The following is a 20,739-nucleotide window of genomic DNA, read 5'->3' on the forward strand; positions in this document are numbered from 1 at the left end:
GTCGTCATAGATCTCTCTAGTTTCTGCAGTAGTAGCTAGTTTTGTGATACAATCATCAGAAAGCTGCCATTTTTCATCACGTGATACCAATGGAATGCAATTGAACTTTGCAATTATTGCTCAAAGGTCAACCGCGTCCTACCTCCTCTGCACCTCACAGGTGTGGTATAATGAATTTATTTTCTGATGAAGCCAATCATTGCGCATGCGCAGTAGGTCAAACAGACCGCGTGTGTTTCATTGTCATGGCTGAAGCTGGATCTATGGAAGAGAATCAAGAAAAGGAGAACGTTCCTCCTTCTAACAAAAGAAGGGTATCGTTGTCTTTAAACAAGAAAAGATTCCAGCCATCATCATCAGAGGAAATCGACGAAATGGCCAAGCGTAAAGTCCCGAAAAGACTAGCAAGTGGGCCATGAAGAACCTAGAGGACTGGTTTAAAGAAGAAGGTGCACTATAAAACTATCCACGCAACGTCATAGAATCGCTTCCGGCCTTCCGCCCGTCACCGTATAAAAGGAGGTGCCCTGGGCACAATATGGCGGCCACATTTGAAAATAACAAAATGGCTCCCGCACTGGCACTGTTCTTATCATGGCTAAATCACTGGCAAAACGCATTATAAAAACATTAAAATTAGTAAAGGCGAGAGAGTTAACCTACAAGCACAGGTAGAAAGCATGGCAAGAAGAGAAATGGTATAATTGACTTGAAGTAATAATTTTTTACATTATTATCAAATATTTGTATTGTATATTCTGAAAATCTGTCAACAGCCTAACAAACTTGGTCAATAATGCTATCAAGCAGGTTATAAGTGATAGTGGCAAAGGAATAGCCCTCATTACTACATAAAAAACCAGCCCAGGAACTGCCACCACTGGGACCAGAAGGCCTGGCCGACTACCAATTATCAGCCACCCTCATCAAGTAGAAGTGGTTACAGCAAGAGACCCCCACTTGGTCCTCAATCAGATCCTAGTACTGGTAGCAGTTGCAAAATTTAACGATCCACTGGAAGTAGTAAATACAAAAATTATATTATTCTAAATTATTAAGCATATACAATAACAGAGTTGAATGGATATGGGGATGGTGAGAAGCTTCCTGTAGTTGTGTACATCTTCCCAACTGTACCAAGTAATGCCGATCAAAATATGGCAGTACTGTGATGGTAATATACCAGCACAAGTATATGCTAGTACGAGCCTAAAAAATATTAATGCCAATTAATGTATGATTACTTTACATTACACATTATACTTACTTCTGTATCTGCTACATAATAAACTTGAGTTACGATTACAGGACTCAACTATCATTGAACTGAAATTCAGCACAAATCACATGACTTATACTATAATAATAATAGTAATAATATAAATAAATATAATTTTGATAATAATTATAATAAAATAATAATAATAATAATAATAAATACCTGACTGTAATTGATCACCCTTCGGTCAACCATACGACACTATCACCAACATGTGCATCCCAATAGCCGATCCTATATCTATGCACAAAATGGCTGCTCTTCGTCCCCCATTACCAATACCTTATTTTATATTAATACTAATTTCAAACACATTATAACTACCTGAAGTATTGAGTATAACCAGTATCATGTGATAGAGCCTCTAAATGACCCTCTTTCCCGACTAAATCAGCAAGTAAGTGAGACAGCATTTCCAGCGCCTTCTTTTAGTGCCTAAAGACCCCTTAACTCGATCAAGCCTAACTAGAACTGGTCCTTATCTTCTTTGAGAGTAAAATGTAACTCAATTTGGTACCAAAACCCCTCTCTGCCTGCGTTTTTCCTTGAAGAAGCAACATCATCTAGAGCAGACATTTTTACACGTGAAAAAAAAACGGAAGCCATCATGCCCAGGGCACCGCGTTTTATACCGCACCTTCTCGTTTAAGGACTACAACGAACGGAATCCCGACAAAAAGTGTCCTGATGAGTTTCTCACGGGGCACGGCTGCTCTATTTAATCAGTTTTTTGCTTGTATTTAATCAAATTCATGAATAAAACCACAGACAGGTGTATCAAACATCAAAGTACTATATACAGCTTCCTGTTGCTTTATCACTTATATACTAGTGTCGGTCACTTTCATGATTGGCTTTATTAGGATATAAATATATATATACATATATATATCTCATTAATGAGATTCATACATGAAATATAACATATATAACATGCCGATATGGGTCAATACACCCTCCACCTCAGATACTTTAAATTGATATCACCCTTGGGCCTTCGGCCCTCGGGTGATATCAATTCAAAGTATCCTCGGTCTTGGGGTATCAATTCCCATATAGTCATGGTATATATAACATATATATATATATATATATATATATATATATGTAATTGAGTACTATACTACTGAAAGTATAATCTGGAATGTAAAAATTGTACTAATACTTCCCTCATCAATGAGCACCTATACCATCAGTGCGTACTCATAATTATACAGATCTCCCTTAAGTTAATAGTACAATAACAGTGTTAAGATTTGATGGTGAGTTGCTATCATTGACAGAATGTATCTGAATTGATATCTGTTCTAGTTCCTAGTCCAGTAACTATAGTCTCTCAGTAGATCTATGTAATGTCTCAACCACTGGTACTACAGTGAACTGGACTATTTCTAGTAGTGACAGCTATGTAACATACTACACCATCTCCTATACTCCATCTTGTCCCCATGCAGTTATCATCAGTGAATGAGACAGTCTCTGTTGCTCCTCATCAGTCCACTACAGCATGCAGTTATACAGTAACAGGTCTGTGAAATATACCATCAGAGTTATAGCTGGTAAATAATGTATTAGGATTTAGGAAGATCTAATCAGTCCAAGTTTATTTGAAAAAGATATACTGTCAAAAGCTAGGTACAATCCTTAATTCAATTTATGTATTCTATTTAGTTTCTGGAGTACCTAGACACATGTACTTCTTTGTCTTTGCTACAACCAATTAATAATCTTAATTGTAATCATATTGAATGATCTAGTATTAGGTACTGTGCATATTATCAGTGTAGCAGCTGTCAACTCTGCTGGAAGAGGTCCCTTCAGTGATCTTATTGTAGTACTATTAGGTCTACAGCAATCAGGATCAGGTATTATTTAATTGTAACAGAGACCATAATTTTATAATTCATCAGCAAATAATTCTGGTTAAATAGCTGTTGGCATTCTACCTGGGGAATGGCAAATTTACTAACTACCATTGATGTCTTTCACATGTATGGTAGCTTAACTAATAATAATGTTAACTCTCCTTAAAATCCTTCACAATTGAATTTAGATTGAAAGGTTTTTTTTACTAAAAACACCTGCACAATAGGACTGAAGATATTACAATAAAAATATGTGAACCATATGAAGTTCATAAGACTAATGAAGAGAATGAAAGAAAGAGCCTACAAAGAATGTGAAGCATCACCTGTTGCAATTACTGATGATTCAATTTATGACCTATAAATTACCGTAGATCAGGAAATTAGTGTGGTAGAAAATTTTTGAGTTTTGAAATTGTGCTGTGATTTAATTTTTACTAAATTAGACTGTGTCATGTATTGTTGAATGTGGCATATAATTATATGGGTAATCTAATTTTTTTGCAAAATTCTAATGCAGTAAAATTAAAATCACATTAAAAATTTCCAGATAGACGGTATTATTTTATTTTTATTTTTTATTTATTTAACTTTACAGTGCAACATAAAATAGACAGGAGGAGTGAAAGTACACTTAGTACAGTAGAAACACTGATGGTCTAACATAGAACACTATGTCAGCCAGGGAAAGAAGAGAATACAAGGAAAAAAACACACACAATTGTTCACATAGACAAGCAGACATGAAAAGAAGAAAGACTAAGGGGTGAAAAGAACATAAAATTAACAACACATAAATCAATATTATAAAATTTGTTCTTTTTATTAAATACAAAATATGATGTAGATAAATGAACTCTAGTATAATGTAATACAGTTTTAGCTTTTGTATGCATTGTATCTGCAATTGCTATTACAATTACATGCAAATAAAGATGATGCAATAGATAAATAAAATTACTTATTCTGATTATTCATAAAAAATTATTTACAGTATCCGGAGGTGAACCGAGTGTTACTGAACCCATTACACGTGGTTGTGTCACACTTGCTCTGTGAAAGTGTGCCCTTCAGCTTCTCTCCCTATTCAGTCAACTTTAATGCTCACTGTGAGACAAAGCCCTCGTTTGTCTTGTAGATATATTGCTATTTTATTTGTAGGACTAATAGCAATGCCTACTGTAATGGAGAAAGAACAGGGAGAGAACAGCTCGCCCGGGAAGACTACCGCTCCTGCCAAACAAGCAGTAGACCGCCAAAACTCTCTCTCTCCCTCTGGTTGTCCTTTCCACAGTGGAAGTGCTAGTGAACAAAACGGCGCAGGTTCGAGATATAGTGTGTTTATTTTTTTTGTCTACACAAAAAGTGTTAAGTTTCGAATGTTTTACAATAATTGTTGGCATGGCAATTTGAAAATTGTTATTCTATTCTCATGTTTCAGGTTCTCATTCTGAGCCGCAGCAGAACGGGTCCAAGCCTGCCCCACATGGAAACGTGGCTTCTGTAGGGAGTGCAGGGTCGACCCCACCTCCCACTAACGGGCTCTACTCTCCAACCAGTGAAGTCTCTGATGAACTGAATCTTAAAAATGAGTCAGAGGACTTGGAGACATCACCTAAGGATAGCAAATTACCGGGTCGGGTCGGACCTCCTCGTAAAACCAGACGATCGAAGAAAGGAGGAAATGAAAAAGATGAGAAGGAAGACTTTAGGACGATTTCATTGAAATTATTATTACCAGGACAGACTGATACTATTGATATCATGGTGAGCAAGGGAGGAATGATCATGTAATTGTTGATGTAGTTTTCACTATTTTTCAATTGAAGCTTATGACATGTGCTCTCTCTCTCTCTCTCTCTCTCTCTCTCTCTCTCTCTCTCTCTCTCTCTCTCTCTCTCTCTCTCTCTCTCTCTCTCTATATATATATATATATATATATATATCCTCTCTCTCTCTCTTTTTCTCTAGCATGTTGCTAAAGACACAGTGAATGATTTATTACAGTATGCATTTGAGAAACCTGACTGTTGCTATAGGACATGTCTCTCATTAAGGCTGAGAGGAAGGAAGCTTGACAACTTCTCAGAGATTGGCTCTGTCTCCGGTCTAAAGGATGGTTCAGTCATAGAACTAGTTGAAGGTACAAACAACTGCACATAGTGTGATTCATGTAATGTAATTATTATAAAGTATGGAGTATTTTAAATTAGGGGCAAAAGAAAGAAAGAGAGGGGGGAAGAGAGAGAAAGAGAGAGAGGGTGTTCTTATTTTGATTATTCTTATGTATGTGACATGTTGCAGTTGTATAGTGTGCATTGTCCCTATTGTGTCTCTCAATATGATATTGATGTTGTCTATATTGAATGATACAGTCTAGATCGTAATTATTGCTATTGACACATATACCCACTAATCTTTTCAAAGCCCTCTCTTATCCTTTTTTCTGTTTGCTCCTGTCTCTTATTCTAGAGCCATATACACTAAGAGATGTAATGGTTCACATCCAAAGACTACAAGAGTTGATTGGAGTGGATGTACTTCAGTCGTCATACACGTGTAGCAATGGTCTCTCCCTCTCATTCCTTAATCCAATCATCAGTACCAACCTTGATGCTACACCTACAGGTATTAATCTTTCACTCATTATTCTACCGTATTCTTATTCTGTATTTCTGTGTGGACTGTGGAGAAATTTTAATTTTTATTATTGTACATGTATTCCTGCCAGCTGTCATTGTGAACTATGGAAACATGTCTTATTAAAATACCTATAAAAATTGCTCTCTGTCTTTGTGTGCTTTCAATGGAGTCATTATGCAACTTTCTTTTAGTGCAAGCAAGCATTGAGACATTCACTTGATACATGTGTTACACCTGTGCAATGTACACGTGTATTTGTGTTTCCTTATACTGTAGTGCAAATACAACATGTACTTTGCTTTTGTGCCTCCTTGTTTCTATTTAATGCTGACATGTAATATACATACATGTACATTGTACATGTAGCTGTCTGTGTTCATGCATATACAAGCTATGTTCTATTACTTGTGTTGTCTTTTTATTAAGAACACAAGGCATAGTGTACATTGTTGCATCTACATACTTTACTCAAGATTAGAGTAAAGTACAGTTTTTCAATACTATACATGTTATGTACATGCAGGTACAGTTTCTATAAATTTATAGCCTAAATTCCACCTACATGTAATACCATGAGTTCTTTAACTCATAATGGGATTTCCTTCTTTGTGTAGTAATTAGTTGTGGCTATGTTGCTTATCCAGCTGGCAGGGATATTTTGAATTGGATAATATTGAATAATATTTTTTCTCTTTGAGCATGTGTGGAGATATATTGTACATTGTACATATGCATCTGTGTGTAGTAGTAACTAGCTCAAATTCCCCTTTCATCTCTCTTTCTCTCTCCCCCCTTTCCATTTCTCTCTCTTTTTTAGATTCAAAGTCCTCAGAGCCTTCAGATATTCCATTACCTCCTGACTATATTGCTCCAAGCTCCTCTACTTCTGCCTCTCCTCCTTTCATCTCTAACTTTTATCCTGAAAAATTAGCTCAATACCACCAGGTAAACAGTATTAATACTTATGTACATGTGCAAATTTTAGCAATTTTATGGATTTTTGTGAGCATTTGGAAGAACTTGTCGAAATACCAGGCCATTGGTTAACTTTTATTGATAAGAATTTCGTAATTATATAAATTTTATGCTAGTTTTGAGTGATTCTGATCAATCAGTTTATTTATTGCTGTCATTCATTGCATATCATGCTTGTACATATCAAAATACAGTGTATGATTAATGTACTCAAATTACAAAAGGAATTTCAAAGCTCTCAAATTACATCACAGTTATGGCATATTTAAGATCGCATTGATCTTTTTTTAGAATTACGAGTGTCTCAAGAGACTTTCCTACAGCCAATGGAATCCTCCTACTCCTAACAGGAAATTCAAAGGTGAGTAAAAGTTTGGACACGCCCACAGCTTGTACCACGCCCACATCAATTAACCCACATTAATTATTATTATTATTTAAAGGTGACTTGCTGTATATTGATGTGAAGATGCTGGAGGGCGAGGAGTTTTGTATCACTGCCTGCCCCAGTGGGTTCTATCTAAACAGAAGTGTGCCTGATGTTAGTTTTGATCCTACTCCAAGGAAGGTCGCTCATCATTGTCAGCACTTGGTTACCTTATTACAGCAGGTACAGTGTATGCATTATAGCTACTTGTATTGTCTGAATATTTAAATGCACTTGATGAGTGCAATTACAAATACTGTATAGAGGTTATATTCCACTGGAAATAAATTTTGCCAATTTTACGTTTTCATTAAATTTGCTATATTAAATTGCACAAAGAAGGTGTTGCACACTAGGAAGAATACCAGCAATTGGCAAATCTGGACAAATTTGCAAAATTTTATGCCAACAAAATGAAACCCCTGTATGGTACAGTACATGCACTTTAATTTGTACATGTGCTTTTATACTATGTTTACACTAGCTTCTTTAACTGAGTCAGCCCTGTTTAAAGTGGGCCAGCACAGTTTCATTTGATAGTGTAAACAGTAACCAAACTGAGCTGAAGTTAGCTGGGCCAAACCAGGCCAGGATGGTTAGTACAGCAGGGCCAGCTTAGCCTGGCTCAGCACGGTTTGGCCCAGTTCCGTAGTGTAAACGTAGTATAACATTTATTTGTACTGTTTGTCATTATTGTATAGATTAGTGCTCTCTTTAGAAAGAACTATAGTTTACTGCAGAAGGATGGGTGAGTTGGTGTACATTTTTATTTGCAATTTGCTCTATATTCCTATTATGTATTCAATATGATTATAACCTTGTTATTGTTTTGATTAGAGAAAGGAAGAATGTTTATGAAATCTTTCCAGTTCCTTATCCAGGTGAATTTGTACATGTTCATAATTCACAGTTCACTAAAATTACTACTACATTTAACTCTTTTATATTTTGTTACAGAGAGTATTTCTATAGTAATACATGTAGAGTTTGTGTTTTTTAGTTTTATTTTGTTAACTTAATTGTTATTACTTATTTCATTGTTATTATTATTATTATACATGTAGTGTACCCTTGGTTACTTCCCAAGCAAGATGTAAAGCCCATTACCTTCCGAACGGACGAATGTAAGTCACTAACTCTCCCCTATCACTCCTCTTCATTACATGCTGTTATTGCAAACTGTTATTATTATGCTGTTATTGCAACTGCATACTGTTATTAACTGTAGGCTGTGGGCTCAAAGCAGCAACTGATGAACTACTAGTGGGTCAAGTAAGTCATACCTATTGCATCGCATGATTGTGAGATGATTGTGTATTATAGCTAAGAGATTGGAATGAAGAGCTACAGACCACGAGGGAATTATCATCCAGTACTCTACAGCATCGTGTGTTTAGAGATAGGGCTCTGTTTAAAGTCCAGTCTGATTTTGTACAGGCGGCCATCAGAGGAGCTAAAGCAGCTGTGGATGGACAGTTATACCCACTCAATCCATCAGAACTAGAACGGTAAGAGAGGGAGAGGGGGAAGAAGAAGGATAGAGGGTATCAGTCTACTGTATGTACACAATGTACTTAAGTGTGTTATTGATAAACCGAATTAGGGGAACATTGGCCCAAAGAGTTTGTTGTTGGTAATTTAGTACAGTGACTAGGGTTGCACCGATAATGTGATCGGCTTATCAGATATCGGCTTATCGGCCTTTTTTGAGAATATCGGTTATTGGTTATAAAAAAGCTACTGATTCCGATGTTATAACAGTTAATAGTTAATTAATAATAGTTAATTAATAATAACAGACTCAATAGAGCATAAAATTAGAATTAAGTAAATTTAATGTTTAAAATGTCATCTGTAGTGAACAGGTTGAGAAGATCTTCTGTTGACAAAGTATCCGAGTTTATACAAATTGGATGGTTTTGCGCATGCTCAGTAGGATAATTAGTCACGTGTAATGTTATTATAATAACATGTGGTTTTGCACCAGCTCGGTGAGTCCACCTGCGTAGGCTTAGCTAGCTTATTACTGTGCCAAAGATAGATGTCCAAAAACCATCATGTATATGGGACTATTACAAAACTAGTGAAGACAGTAGATTTGCTACATGTATGTGCAATTCTTGGCAGAAATACTACTTTTAGGTAAAAAGAACTTTGGTTATAATAAATTATGTTATTGATTAAAGTTTATTAATAATTATTTAATAAACTTTAATATCAGTTATTAATATCGGATTGGTTATTGGTATCGGTCTTTATCGGTAAATTTCTGTATCGGTGCAACTCTAACAGTGACATTGGCAAAAAAATTAATAATGATTTCACTAAATTATAGCTCAATTGGTGTTAGCCAAATTACCGTATAGAGCTTTCATTTTGCGGATTAATATTATTAATTATTTGCGGAAATAACTTTTGCAGATTCCATAGATATGTCACACCTTTAATGGCAATTGAATATTTAATGGATCTTTATTTTCACAGTTGCGTGCTAACCCGTGAAAACAGTTAAAGTTTTGCTCCTCAAAATTAAAATGCTATACGGTATATCAGGCTCAAATTCTTTTATACCCTAAAATTTGCATTATGTGCACAATGTACATGTACATGTAAGCATATACATGCATGTACTGTACATGTATTTCTCTGCTTATCTGTATGTCTCTCTCAATCTCTCACTCTTTCTAGCAATCACATGTTCCTTTGGAATAATATTTTCTTCAGTACCGGATTTGATGGGCGTGGCCACTTTAAAGACTTTGGAGGAGATGAAGCCGGACATGCTGCAGCTGTAAGTTTAATTGAAATTATAACAAATTATTTGAATGCTTTTGCAGAACTATGATCTTCAAGGAGTTAGCATTTTAGAAAAACTTGGAATCAAGGTATTCAATGTACATGTATGCATATATGCATGTGTGTGTACATGTAATTTGGAAGAGGAATTTTGATAGCCATAACTACATTTTAAACCATTATGTGCATGCAAAAATAGTCAAATTACATGTACTTGAAAGCCCCCAATAATACTACTATACCAGTTTCACTGTAACTGCTCTTAGGTTACACATTACCTTAGCTACATGTACATGTGTGTATACAATTGTACCTATTTAGTATTTACATGTATTTTATTCATTGATAATTAATACTGTTTTTATTTAGGGCCTACACACATTGGGGGCAGTCCTTATAGATTATCGTGGTTACAGAGTCTTTGCTCAGACGATAGTACCAGGTCTGTTGCAGAGAGAGCAGGACACTTCAATAGTCTATGGGTCAATGGATAATGGAAAGAATTTCACAAGAAATGAGGAATTTGAGAAATTGGTAATTATAGTAAAGTGTTGATTGTCAATTATTTATTATACCTTGAAATATTTAAACACTTACATTATATGTATGTACATGTATGGTGTATCTTTCTCACTTTTCTTTTCTCTTTCTCTCCAATTACAGTTGACCCAATGTGGCAGTAAGCTTCACATAAGACCTCACAAGTAAAGACTTGCATACACTATAAAAAATATGTTAATATACTTGTAATATTGCAGCAATATTTGCTACATTTTAATGCATGAAAGAAATAATTTTATGACATACACTATTGCATCTTTTGATTTCTCCTTTTTTATTTCTTATCTTATTTTATGCTTTTAGAATTCTGACAGAGTCCAATGAAGAGGTTGATATACCAGTATCTGTTGAGGTTAAAGGTATTGATGGAACTGATGGAAGACATTATGTACTTGATTTGTTCAGAATATTACCACCAGATCCAAACTACTCATCTTATAGTAAGTGAAGGAGAGAGAGGAAGGATGGGAGAGGGAGGGAGGGAGAGTACATGTAAATGGAAGATTGTTTGTATTATCTGAGAAATTGATTTACTGTTAGTCTACTATATAGTGTACTTATTGAATTAATGGTACATGATGTATATTGTATACTCTATTTATTGTATTGTTATAATTTTGCTAGGTAATGAAGGAGGAGAAGCAGCATCAGTCACAAGAAACTTAAGACATAAACTTTATGTACTCCGTCCTGAACTAATGGACCATTACTTGTGGTAAGGACAGAGAATAGAGAGAGAGGGGGGAGGGGAACGTAAAGAGCACTGCCATTTTGACAATCATCTCTCTCTCTCTCTCTCCCTCTCTCTCTCTCTCTCTCTCTCTCTCTCTCTCTCTCTCTCTCTCTCTCTCTCTCTCTCTCTCTCTCTCTCTAGTGCTGGTCAAAGGTTAGCAATGGAGCTCCATATGTTTGAGGAGATGAAAAAAGTATATAATAACAATGACTCGTGGCTTAATATTACATTATTTTTTAGACTCTATCACAGCAGCAAAAGTCTGAAGCTGATAAAGGGGGTGAAGCTGATAAAGAGGGTGTGTCTAATAACGAGACCGAAGTCACCAGTGAAGGACAGAATGAGCCTAAAGCTGATTCACCTAGTAAAGGAGGTGTGGTTACTAATGAAGAGGTTCAAGCCAGCCTGTCACCTGATAAAGATATGAACATGATTGCTGAGAATGAATTGGAACAGTTAAATAAAGATATTGATATTTCGCTTAGTTCATTGGGTGATGCTGATGCTGTTTTGAATAATGTCTCTATTGACCACACCCAGTTCCCATCTCTGCAGGTATTTAGGGCTTGAGCCTAGCTTTTGTTTTTATGTATTTTGAATTATAGACTATCTATGCATGTAGTTTTAGCATTTACTTGTTTGATAAGTTACTGTACATGTATAACTCATATTGTGTTCAGAATCAGTTGCTTCATGTTGCTTCTAAATTTGACCAGGGGAAAAGTTATTAAAATTAAGAATTTACTCCTAGTCATTTTTAGGAAAATTTGTACAAGAACTTTGGTTTGATTTTTAGTACCTTTAAAATTTATTAAAAGTTCATTTTATTGGAATCAGCTCAAAAATTCATACAGCATGTGGATTTGTGTGTATGTATTAGAAGAATTATTAAAATGGAAAATTCCCTCCTGGCAATAAAAAAATACCCTGATTTTAAAACCTACCAACAAAAATGTACCTGAGCACTGTGGGGAGCCTTAACACGTATGTACATGTACATGTATACATTTATATAGAAAGTTTGAGTTGGTTCTGATCAAAATGGATATGTGTATTTTTTAAAAATTTTAAGTTAATTGCCCCAAAATTTATTGTTTATTCTTAATTCTTTCTTGTCCAGGCTCTTGAGTCTAGTTCTCCTGCCATTATCATTCTAGCCAATGAAGATGATGCTGGGGTGGAGTTTGAAAAGACCACACCCACTAGTTTTAGCTCATTATTGGGTGGTCAGTCCAATGTAGAGAAACCTGATCTTGATGAAGGGGGTGTGGCCGAAAAGAATGAGCAAGAAGGAAAGACTAACGATAAAACTGACCAATCAAGTTAGTTCATTTATTATCACTTTTCTTATTTCATATTGTTGTCATAGCAACCGAGACCACTCCCACAAAGTTTAAAGGTATGATTAATATTTTTGAATAATTAACTCATTTACTAATTTTATTTATAAATAATTATATTTTATTGTTAATTTTAGATTTTGATGTTTTGTTCAATCCTGATATATTGACTGCTGGTATCACACATGCTGATTCAGCAGAAGTCCTGCATAAAGATAATGTCAATGTCAACGAACTATCAACTTACTTAACAAAGAATGCTCTACCTAAATTTGTAAGTACATGCATGTACATGTACCGTAGGGCTCCTTTTTTAGGGCTGTAAATTTCACAAGTTGGCCTAAAGATCTATTTTGCAGATTTGATTTTTGTGAATTTATACCGTCTCTTACCATCTTGTACCATAATAATTTGATTTTTGCAGAAGTAGTTTTTGTGAATCTTCATAAAGTCTCAAAATCCGCCAAATTTACAGCCATCGAAAAAAGGCGCCGTGCGACATATTAATTTTCTTTTGTTGCATATTTCATACTATTTTTGGTTTACATTATACTTTCTACTTCTTTTAGCATGAAAATTTTTCTGTGAATGCTTTATAATTTGTAGTCTAATTTTAGATATTTTTTATAGTTATTGTATTGTCCTAGGGTCATGCAGAAATTTTGTTTTTTTTTTAAGTATGGAATTAATTTTTGTGCAGGTCCATTACATTTGTGAACATCAATTAAATATTTAAAAAAAATTAAATCACGAATGTTAATTTCAAAGAAAATTTAAACATTAAAAATTTGAGGCCATGATAAACCATACGGCTATACTGTTAACGTACATGTATGTACTAATAATTGGCTTATACCTGTAGGTGAGAGACTGTATATATCTTAATATATCACCAATTGATGGCACCTCATTGAAATCCCTCCTCCACTCAAGGGGTATCAATATTCGTTATATTGGAAAGATTGCAATGCTAGCCAAGACAAGGGAAGATCTGGACCACATACATGTAAGTCAACTAATTCCTAACATATAATGGTACTTGTTTGTGGGTTTAGCAGTTTTGCCAAAATATAATTTTGGCAATTTTTTGGCGATTCTTTAGTTACTGGTACATGTAATAGTAGCTAATTTGGTACAGTACGTCCTCGATTATCCGAACACCTTTGTGCACCTCTATTGGGAGAGATGTTCAGGTAGCTGAATAGTCTGGATAAGTGAAATACAGCGCAGAATACAGTAGACCGACTTATCCTATACTTTTTTGAAAATTAAATGGGCATGACTTTCCTTTCCCTAACTCCCAGAGCATCTCAGGCTTCTCTTTAATGGCCTTCCTCTTGGTTAAGCTCGTGATCTCCTTACTGCAGCAGCCATTTTAACCGGTTATTAATAAATTAACTAGTCTGAGCATGCGCATTAGAGACAGCCATGCGTTTGGATAAACGAGGGTTCAGATAAAAGAGGTACGGATAATCGAGGACGTACTGTATCAGCAATTTCTCCACACGGAGCTGCCATCATTTTACATAATAATGACACTATACTTGTATGTTTGTATATGCATGTACATGTATATTATCTTGTAGAGGATCTGTGTTACTGAGATGATACTAAGAACTGCTAAGAAGAGATTCAGGAAGCTTTTATTAACGACTCCATTGAACCGTGTATCAGCCAATGTGGCTCATTTCCTCAACTGTTTACTAGTAAGATATGCAGTGATAATACTACACTAACAATACATTTGTACATACATTTAGTGTACATGTAACTGTAATGTTGTCATTATTTGACTTTGCTCTTTTTTATTTTCTTAGACTGATACTGAAGAAATTGTTTCTGATGAAGTAAGTACTGTACAGTACTATTGTCTCCTACTCTCCTGTTGTATCATTGGTCCTCTCTCTCTCTCTTTCTCTCTCTTTCTCAGGTTGCTGCTACTACAAAAAAGAAGTCCAAGAAGAAGAAGGGAGGAGGAGGTAGTGGTGGTGGTGCCAGTGGTCCAGTCACTAAAACTACATCTGCTGGAAAAGGTATTGTGCTATATCTCTTACAGCATGTGTGACATACAGAGCATAATGTTGTGCATTCACTCTATGTGAACATGTAATGACTGTATTATGTTACTATTAATGTATGGAGCCATTGCAGTGCATTTATCATGATCAAAGGCCAGTGTATGTTTACTTTACCTTTTCTTTGTACAATAGCTGCAGTGGATTATATGCAACTTGTACATATACATTGATGATATATTTTGTTTAGACTTGTCTCAAGGAAAGTTATGGAAACTTTTAGTGGAAGATGTACTTCAGCATTTCCTGTACACACTGGAATAGTAAGCTAATAAATGAATGAACAATATTAATTTAATGATGTACAATGCATGTACGTTAATGTCTATATATATCTCTCTCTAGTAATTCTGTAACTCACATGTGTACTACTTGTGGTGTTAGTAAAGTCTCTCTTCTCAGGGAATTCTGTAACAAAACAGGTTAGATGGCATCATACCTTATTAATATTCATTGACCACACCCCTTACTTATCAGGAGTACAGATTACATTGAAGGATTACAAGTTTTCCTTGACTGCTCCATTCAGTGAAGATGATATTGCCTGTATTGTACCTGTTGTTAAGCATACTGATTTTAAAGTGAGACAAAACTTCATTTATTACTGCTTTCTAAAATCACTTTTGCTACACAATATAATTTATACTGTAGTTTAGGAAATTTGTGCGGTAGAAAATTTTTTTGTTTTTAAATTGTGCTGTAGTTTAATTTTTACTAAATAAGACTGTGTCATGTATTATTGAATGTGGCATATAATTATACGGGTGATCTAATTTTTTTTGGAATTCTAATCCAGTAAAATTAAAGTCACAATAAAAATTTCCAGATTGACGGTATATTATGTCTTTTACATGTATGTGTACTTCAATCTTTAACAATTTTATTGTCTTTCTAATTTTCTTTTTATCTTCAATTTTCTTTTCCTCAATCCCCCTAGCCTCTTGAAGCCTCTGGTTTGTATGAGTTGGCTCAGGTTCAGTTGCAGTCTGGTAATATTAAAGTTGCTCTTGACTATCTATCGGAAGCCGTCCAATTGTTTGCTCAAGTCTTTGGGCCACTACATGTCAACATAGCAAACTGTTATAAGTGAGTGGTGTCATTTAAGTACTTATATATTCCATTGTATTATTATATATAGAGTTATTGCACGAATTCATCATGCTCTAGGAGACAGTAAACTAGTAAGTGATACATGTATGTGCATGTACATGTACATGTATCGACTGGTTGTACATGTAGTTTAGTTTAAATGACTGATACTGAGTTAAGATGTTATGTATGTTCTAAAGTCTATTCACTTTCACCTGACCCCTGGTTGTAATAGCAGCTGCATTTATTCTAGCTGTTCTAGCTGCATAATTGTGGTCAAAGTTATGTCATTGACTTTATAGAGGGACATCCTAAAAAGGCTAAGGCCTTGTCATTTTGACCCGTTCTTTTTTTTTCTAAAGGATGGGAAGGACGTAGTAATTCTAATGGTAAAAACAAAATTTCTAAATTCCTGGTTTATCAAAAATTATTACGAAAGATCAATACATCAGCTGAAACTGAATAGACTTTAGTTCAAAACAGTTTACAACTTTTTAATATTTTAATTTCTTTACAAGATAGTTATTAATTATTTACTTGAGATTTAATTTTAAATTGATTTGCTACATTTTATTTCTCTCTTTTTTAATCTTCAGGCAATATCATATCAACACAAAACCGTCATTATGTACGAGAGACTGCTAGGAGTGGACCACTCCAGCTCCATATCAGCCTATGTTAGTTGTTAATAACTAGCCACACACACAATAGTAATTTTTATTAATTTATCGCACTATTAGTTTCCCACAAAGCATGCTAAGTGAGCTAAAAGGCATGCTTCATGAGCTGACAAGCCTATTAGTCCTCATTTAGAGTAACTTTGGAATTCATAAAAAAATCCAAATTTGATCAGAATGAGCTCAAACTTTGATACATCATAAGGACATGTATATGTATCAGAAAAATTTCTCTTTGAGCAATTTTTGGCAAAATTTGGTCAAAACCAAAGTCTTTGGTATTTGGCCCCACTTTTAGCAGAATTTAAAAATTAATGAAAATATGATTTTGATCAGATTGAGCTTCAACTTTCTGTACAACATAAGGGCATGTTATCAGAAAATTAGAAGCACAGACAATTCTCTCCTAAGTCATTTTTGGGGAAATTTGGCCAAATACCATGTACCATGTCTTTGGCCTGATTTTAAAGCAAATTTTAAAATTTATAAAAATTTCAATTTTGATTAGAGTCTGCTCAAAATTTTTACACTATATTAGAACTTTTATATGTATCAGAAAGTTTAATAAAAATTTTACCCTTGCAATGTTTGATTAAATTTTGGGAAAATACGTTGCGAGATATTTTATCAGCATTTGGAACAACTTTAAAAATTCACTGAGAGCATAATGCTAAAAATCCTGTGGGAAACCATGATCATGATAATTTCAACAACTAAGCACACCACTGATTTTTCTTTATATAGTTCCATTTGGCTCAGTATTGCTGTGGGGCTGAGAGGAATGTTGTGGCGTTAAGATTGCTGTATAGAGTTAGGTATCTAATAATGTTAACACATGGTGAGGATCATCCTGAAATGTCTAATGTTGATGTAAGTATTGTTTTATCAATGTACTCTTGTTTCATCATACACATGTACATGTATTGTTTAAAAGTATTGTAAATTTTGTACCATAATTGTTATTATTTATTTTTATTTCACTGTGTAGTTTTACATTGGTTTACTACTGAGTAATGCTGGTCATTATGAAGAAAGTCAGGCATATCTGGAAAGTGCTCTTAGATTACAAAACAAGTGAGCTAGTATATTAATCAAGAGAATTAAGGCTGGGCTGTTTATTCTTGTATCTGTTCATTAGGTTTCATGGAAGTCAATCAATAACTGTAGCCACAACGTTAGTAATGACAAGTTACATGTACATCTTATCTTACCCTTTTCTCTTTGTTTTGTCTCCTCTTTCCCTCCCCTCCTCTCTCTCCCTCCCTCTCTTTCTCTAGTCATCATCTTCTTGCCAACTCATTGACTCACATTGGAGCATTTGCTGAAGCTAAACAAAATGAGAGAAAAGCATACAATATCTATAGAACTAAAGTATGCAGTAATGTTAATACCAGGCCATCTAGGTCACTCAACTGTTTTTTCTCACATTTAGTTTGGCCCAGATCATGCACGTACTGTTCAATCTTATAAAGACGTGAGATATATCACTGAGAAGCAAGTCTCTTATGATCAGACTGTAAGTATGGTTTGCTAACTATTGCCAATGATTAGTGAGTTATTTTAGATTGAGCTGGCTCTCCAGGGTATCAATAAAAGTAAAACTTCTGTGAGTTGTTTAATGATTTTTGATGTTGTCATTTATATTACCTTAAGTCTTTTGGTTTTTTGTACTAATTTATAAGCAAGGAATCTTCATGTTGCTGAATTAGAGTGATGCATGATTTAATATTACCGTATAACTGGTAATTAGAAGAAAAATTAACTAATTTGGCATTCTGATGACCGTTTGTCAAAGCAAAAATTTGCCATTGTGAGCCATTATATACATGTACATGCTCAATGGCACATGGCCGCTAATTAACCAAATAAAAACTCACTAATCACCAAACTTAGCAATTTTACTCTCTCCAAAATTACCAGCTATATAGTCTTAATAACATTCAAAACACTTAATTTTGAACGTATTATTCTTTTTAGAAGGGAACAAAACAGTGAATACTTGTCGTATGCTGTGTCAATACCTCCTTAATGGACAACTTAAAGATTATCATTAGTAAATGTGTGTAAAAATAAAATTATGACATTATCATGACTACTGTTATTTATTATTTATTGAGTTAGAGATTATGATTGTTACATATTATTTAATTTTAATAAAAATAATCTCTTGAATTTATAGTCTTCTTACGGAGGAATATCCACTACAATAAAGAAGAGTATCACAATTGATATTAAAGCTATAATGTTTTTATGGTTGGGAGACAAAAGCCCACAGAAATGACATTAATTATTTAGATGCTCAAATAGCACAGAGTTACATTAAAGTTGAAATAAAGCAAATTTGATGTTTGTTGTCATGTCACTAGGTGAGCCCAGTAAAGCCTTCTGTGGCTATTGTCAAAGTTTAAGCACAGTATTTATGCTCAGAGCTATGGTAACTCAAAATTTTGATCAGAATCAACTTTCTAGACAAAATGGACATTCAAATTGCAATAAAAGGGAGATTTTGTGCAGATTTTTGTCGGCAAATAAAAATAGCGATCCCAACCACAAAAAGATACTAATTGATGATAATACTTACTTTTATATGTAGGTTCTGAGATTGGTCCTGCTGACTTGTGTCCTGTCTGGCTCAACTATTTTATTATATAATTATCAAAATTCAATAATACTTTTGTATTGCTTTCTTACATGCTAATTCCAGTAATTTGGAGACAATATTAAAAGAACAGAGATACATATAGAAAAAAAGAAATGGCGCAGTTAGAAGAGATTCCATATCATTAGTTTTCTCTTACTTTTATTATGTCAACCCAATCATGACCTCTTGGTAGCTCCTTTTGTGAGTCTACATGTATGTGTTACACTGGATAAATCAGCTCCTTTCTCTCTCATACATACACACTCACCCTCCCTCCATCTCTACCATACATTTAATTATATCTATGATCTCTAACTACCTACCTCCCTTCAATTTATGTCTACACTCCTCCCTCTCTCTCTCTTCTTATTCTCTTTTCTCTCACTTAGTTTGTCTGCTTGTCTTCTCTTTGCTGCTTTACTCAAGTGAACCTTTGGTTTAGATTTACTGCTACTAGTGACAGCTCCTTCACCTGTTGCTCCAGCACTCTCTCTTGCTTCACATTCTTCTTGTTCTTCTTCTTCAGGTTCTTTCACTACTAGTTCATCCTGGTTCTCTTTAGCATATTCAAATAAAGTGTAAGTCATTGGGCTCCCTATTAAACTGCTAGCCTGAAGGAATGAGAGTATTATGAGTGCATGCCTGCAAGTGTACAAAAATTCACTACAAAACATGTGATGTACATGCACATCATGAGATTTATGAATATCTATGGTAAATGCTTGCAACAATAATATTTTATATGGTAGCTGTTTTGACAAACTAAAATTAATACATATAGCATAATTTCATAGAGAAATTTAAAATAATTCATTTTATTAGACACAATTTAGAGTTAATAGACAGATCTACCTCATTTAGTAGTGCTGTTTTAATAGCAGATTTAGTTGAGTGTGACCTATTAAATGACAGTAAAATTTAATTTAGGCTTTTTTGCCTTTCCTATAGCCCAAAACTCAAACTTTTTTCGGACTACATTTATTTATTTATTTTAATTACAGCGACAATGAGAATGAAAGTTAAGAGGAGGGAACAGAGCTAGACAAGAGAAAAACTGAAGGCCTGACCAAGGAAGCATGGCCAGCCAGAAAGAAAAAGAAAAGAAAAACAAATAAATAAAAAAAAATAAATAAAATCGGAATGAAAATGGTAGTATAATGATGATAAATTAATAATAATAATGCTAACATTAATACATACAAGTGATTATTGAAGAATGAATCCATTGATACTTCTGGTATTTCTTCAGGATAGTTTTGCGTCCACTTCACCTCAACCAAAAAAGAATTTGACTGACCAGCTTCACCGATCTTAGTAAATCGATAAAAAAACCTGATATACATGTACATGCATATACATAATCATACATACTTTGTATTGGAAGGTTAACGGCTCTGGGTTCTTGAAGCAATCGTCTCCTTCATAAATGGAGAGCAGCACTTCATTTTCTTCCTAAAAGAAAACTGTTAAAATATTTATTTCTAATGAGAGCCAGTCACTTGCTGCAATTCTGCTACTTCATTACTTTCAGCCATATTTATTGGTAATTATTTCTTAGTCCAATAGAGATTTATTGTCAATAAAATTTTTCATCAATAAAAATAAATTAATAGGCAATTTTAATTTAGGCTTGATAGA

The 20,739-nt window shown here is 34.4% G+C and overlaps 2 protein-coding genes across 2 annotated transcripts; one reads left to right on the forward strand and one right to left on the reverse strand.

Annotated features, from left to right (window-relative positions):
* Window positions 1-4,148: 4,148 nt before the first annotated feature.
* On the forward strand, window positions 4,149-18,620 carry LOC100641427 (clustered mitochondria protein homolog). The gene is made up of 41 exons (XM_019997821.1): window positions 4,149-4,253; window positions 4,306-4,467; window positions 4,586-4,911; window positions 5,116-5,287; window positions 5,617-5,772; window positions 6,605-6,732; window positions 7,054-7,123; window positions 7,206-7,372; window positions 7,891-7,937; window positions 8,027-8,070; window positions 8,254-8,313; window positions 8,418-8,461; window positions 8,513-8,697; window positions 9,878-9,980; window positions 10,027-10,074; window positions 10,355-10,519; window positions 10,649-10,689; window positions 10,850-10,986; window positions 11,171-11,261; window positions 11,421-11,472; window positions 11,520-11,834; window positions 12,400-12,601; window positions 12,649-12,678; window positions 12,757-12,893; window positions 13,482-13,625; window positions 14,206-14,325; window positions 14,437-14,466; window positions 14,550-14,652; window positions 14,885-14,957; window positions 15,040-15,116; window positions 15,172-15,275; window positions 15,632-15,780; window positions 15,833-15,875; window positions 16,380-16,460; window positions 17,205-17,330; window positions 17,449-17,534; window positions 17,599-17,634; window positions 17,738-17,831; window positions 17,893-17,976; window positions 18,025-18,066; window positions 18,438-18,620. Exons 2-41 carry the CDS (start codon window positions 4,317-4,319, stop codon window positions 18,453-18,455), a joined length of 4,281 nt encoding a protein of 1,426 aa, XP_019853380.1. The 5' UTR covers window positions 4,149-4,253; window positions 4,306-4,316; the 3' UTR covers window positions 18,456-18,620.
* Window positions 18,509-20,712, reverse strand: LOC100641554 (RWD domain-containing protein 4-like). Its single transcript, XM_003387326.2, has 9 exons — window positions 20,601-20,712; window positions 20,473-20,553; window positions 20,302-20,411; window positions 19,954-19,999; window positions 19,487-19,712; window positions 19,259-19,308; window positions 19,152-19,154; window positions 19,042-19,096; window positions 18,509-18,661 (listed from the first exon to the last, which is right to left on the reverse strand). Exons 1-9 carry the CDS (start codon window positions 20,634-20,636, stop codon window positions 18,645-18,647), a joined length of 624 nt encoding a protein of 207 aa, XP_003387374.1. The 5' UTR covers window positions 20,637-20,712; the 3' UTR covers window positions 18,509-18,644.
* Between the last annotated feature and the right edge of the window lie 27 nt (window positions 20,713-20,739).

Source organism: Amphimedon queenslandica, unplaced genomic scaffold (genome assembly GCF_000090795.2).
Source record: "Amphimedon queenslandica unplaced genomic scaffold, v1.1 AMPQUscaffold_13351, whole genome shotgun sequence".
Lineage (NCBI taxonomy): Eukaryota > Metazoa > Porifera > Demospongiae > Haplosclerida > Niphatidae > Amphimedon > Amphimedon queenslandica.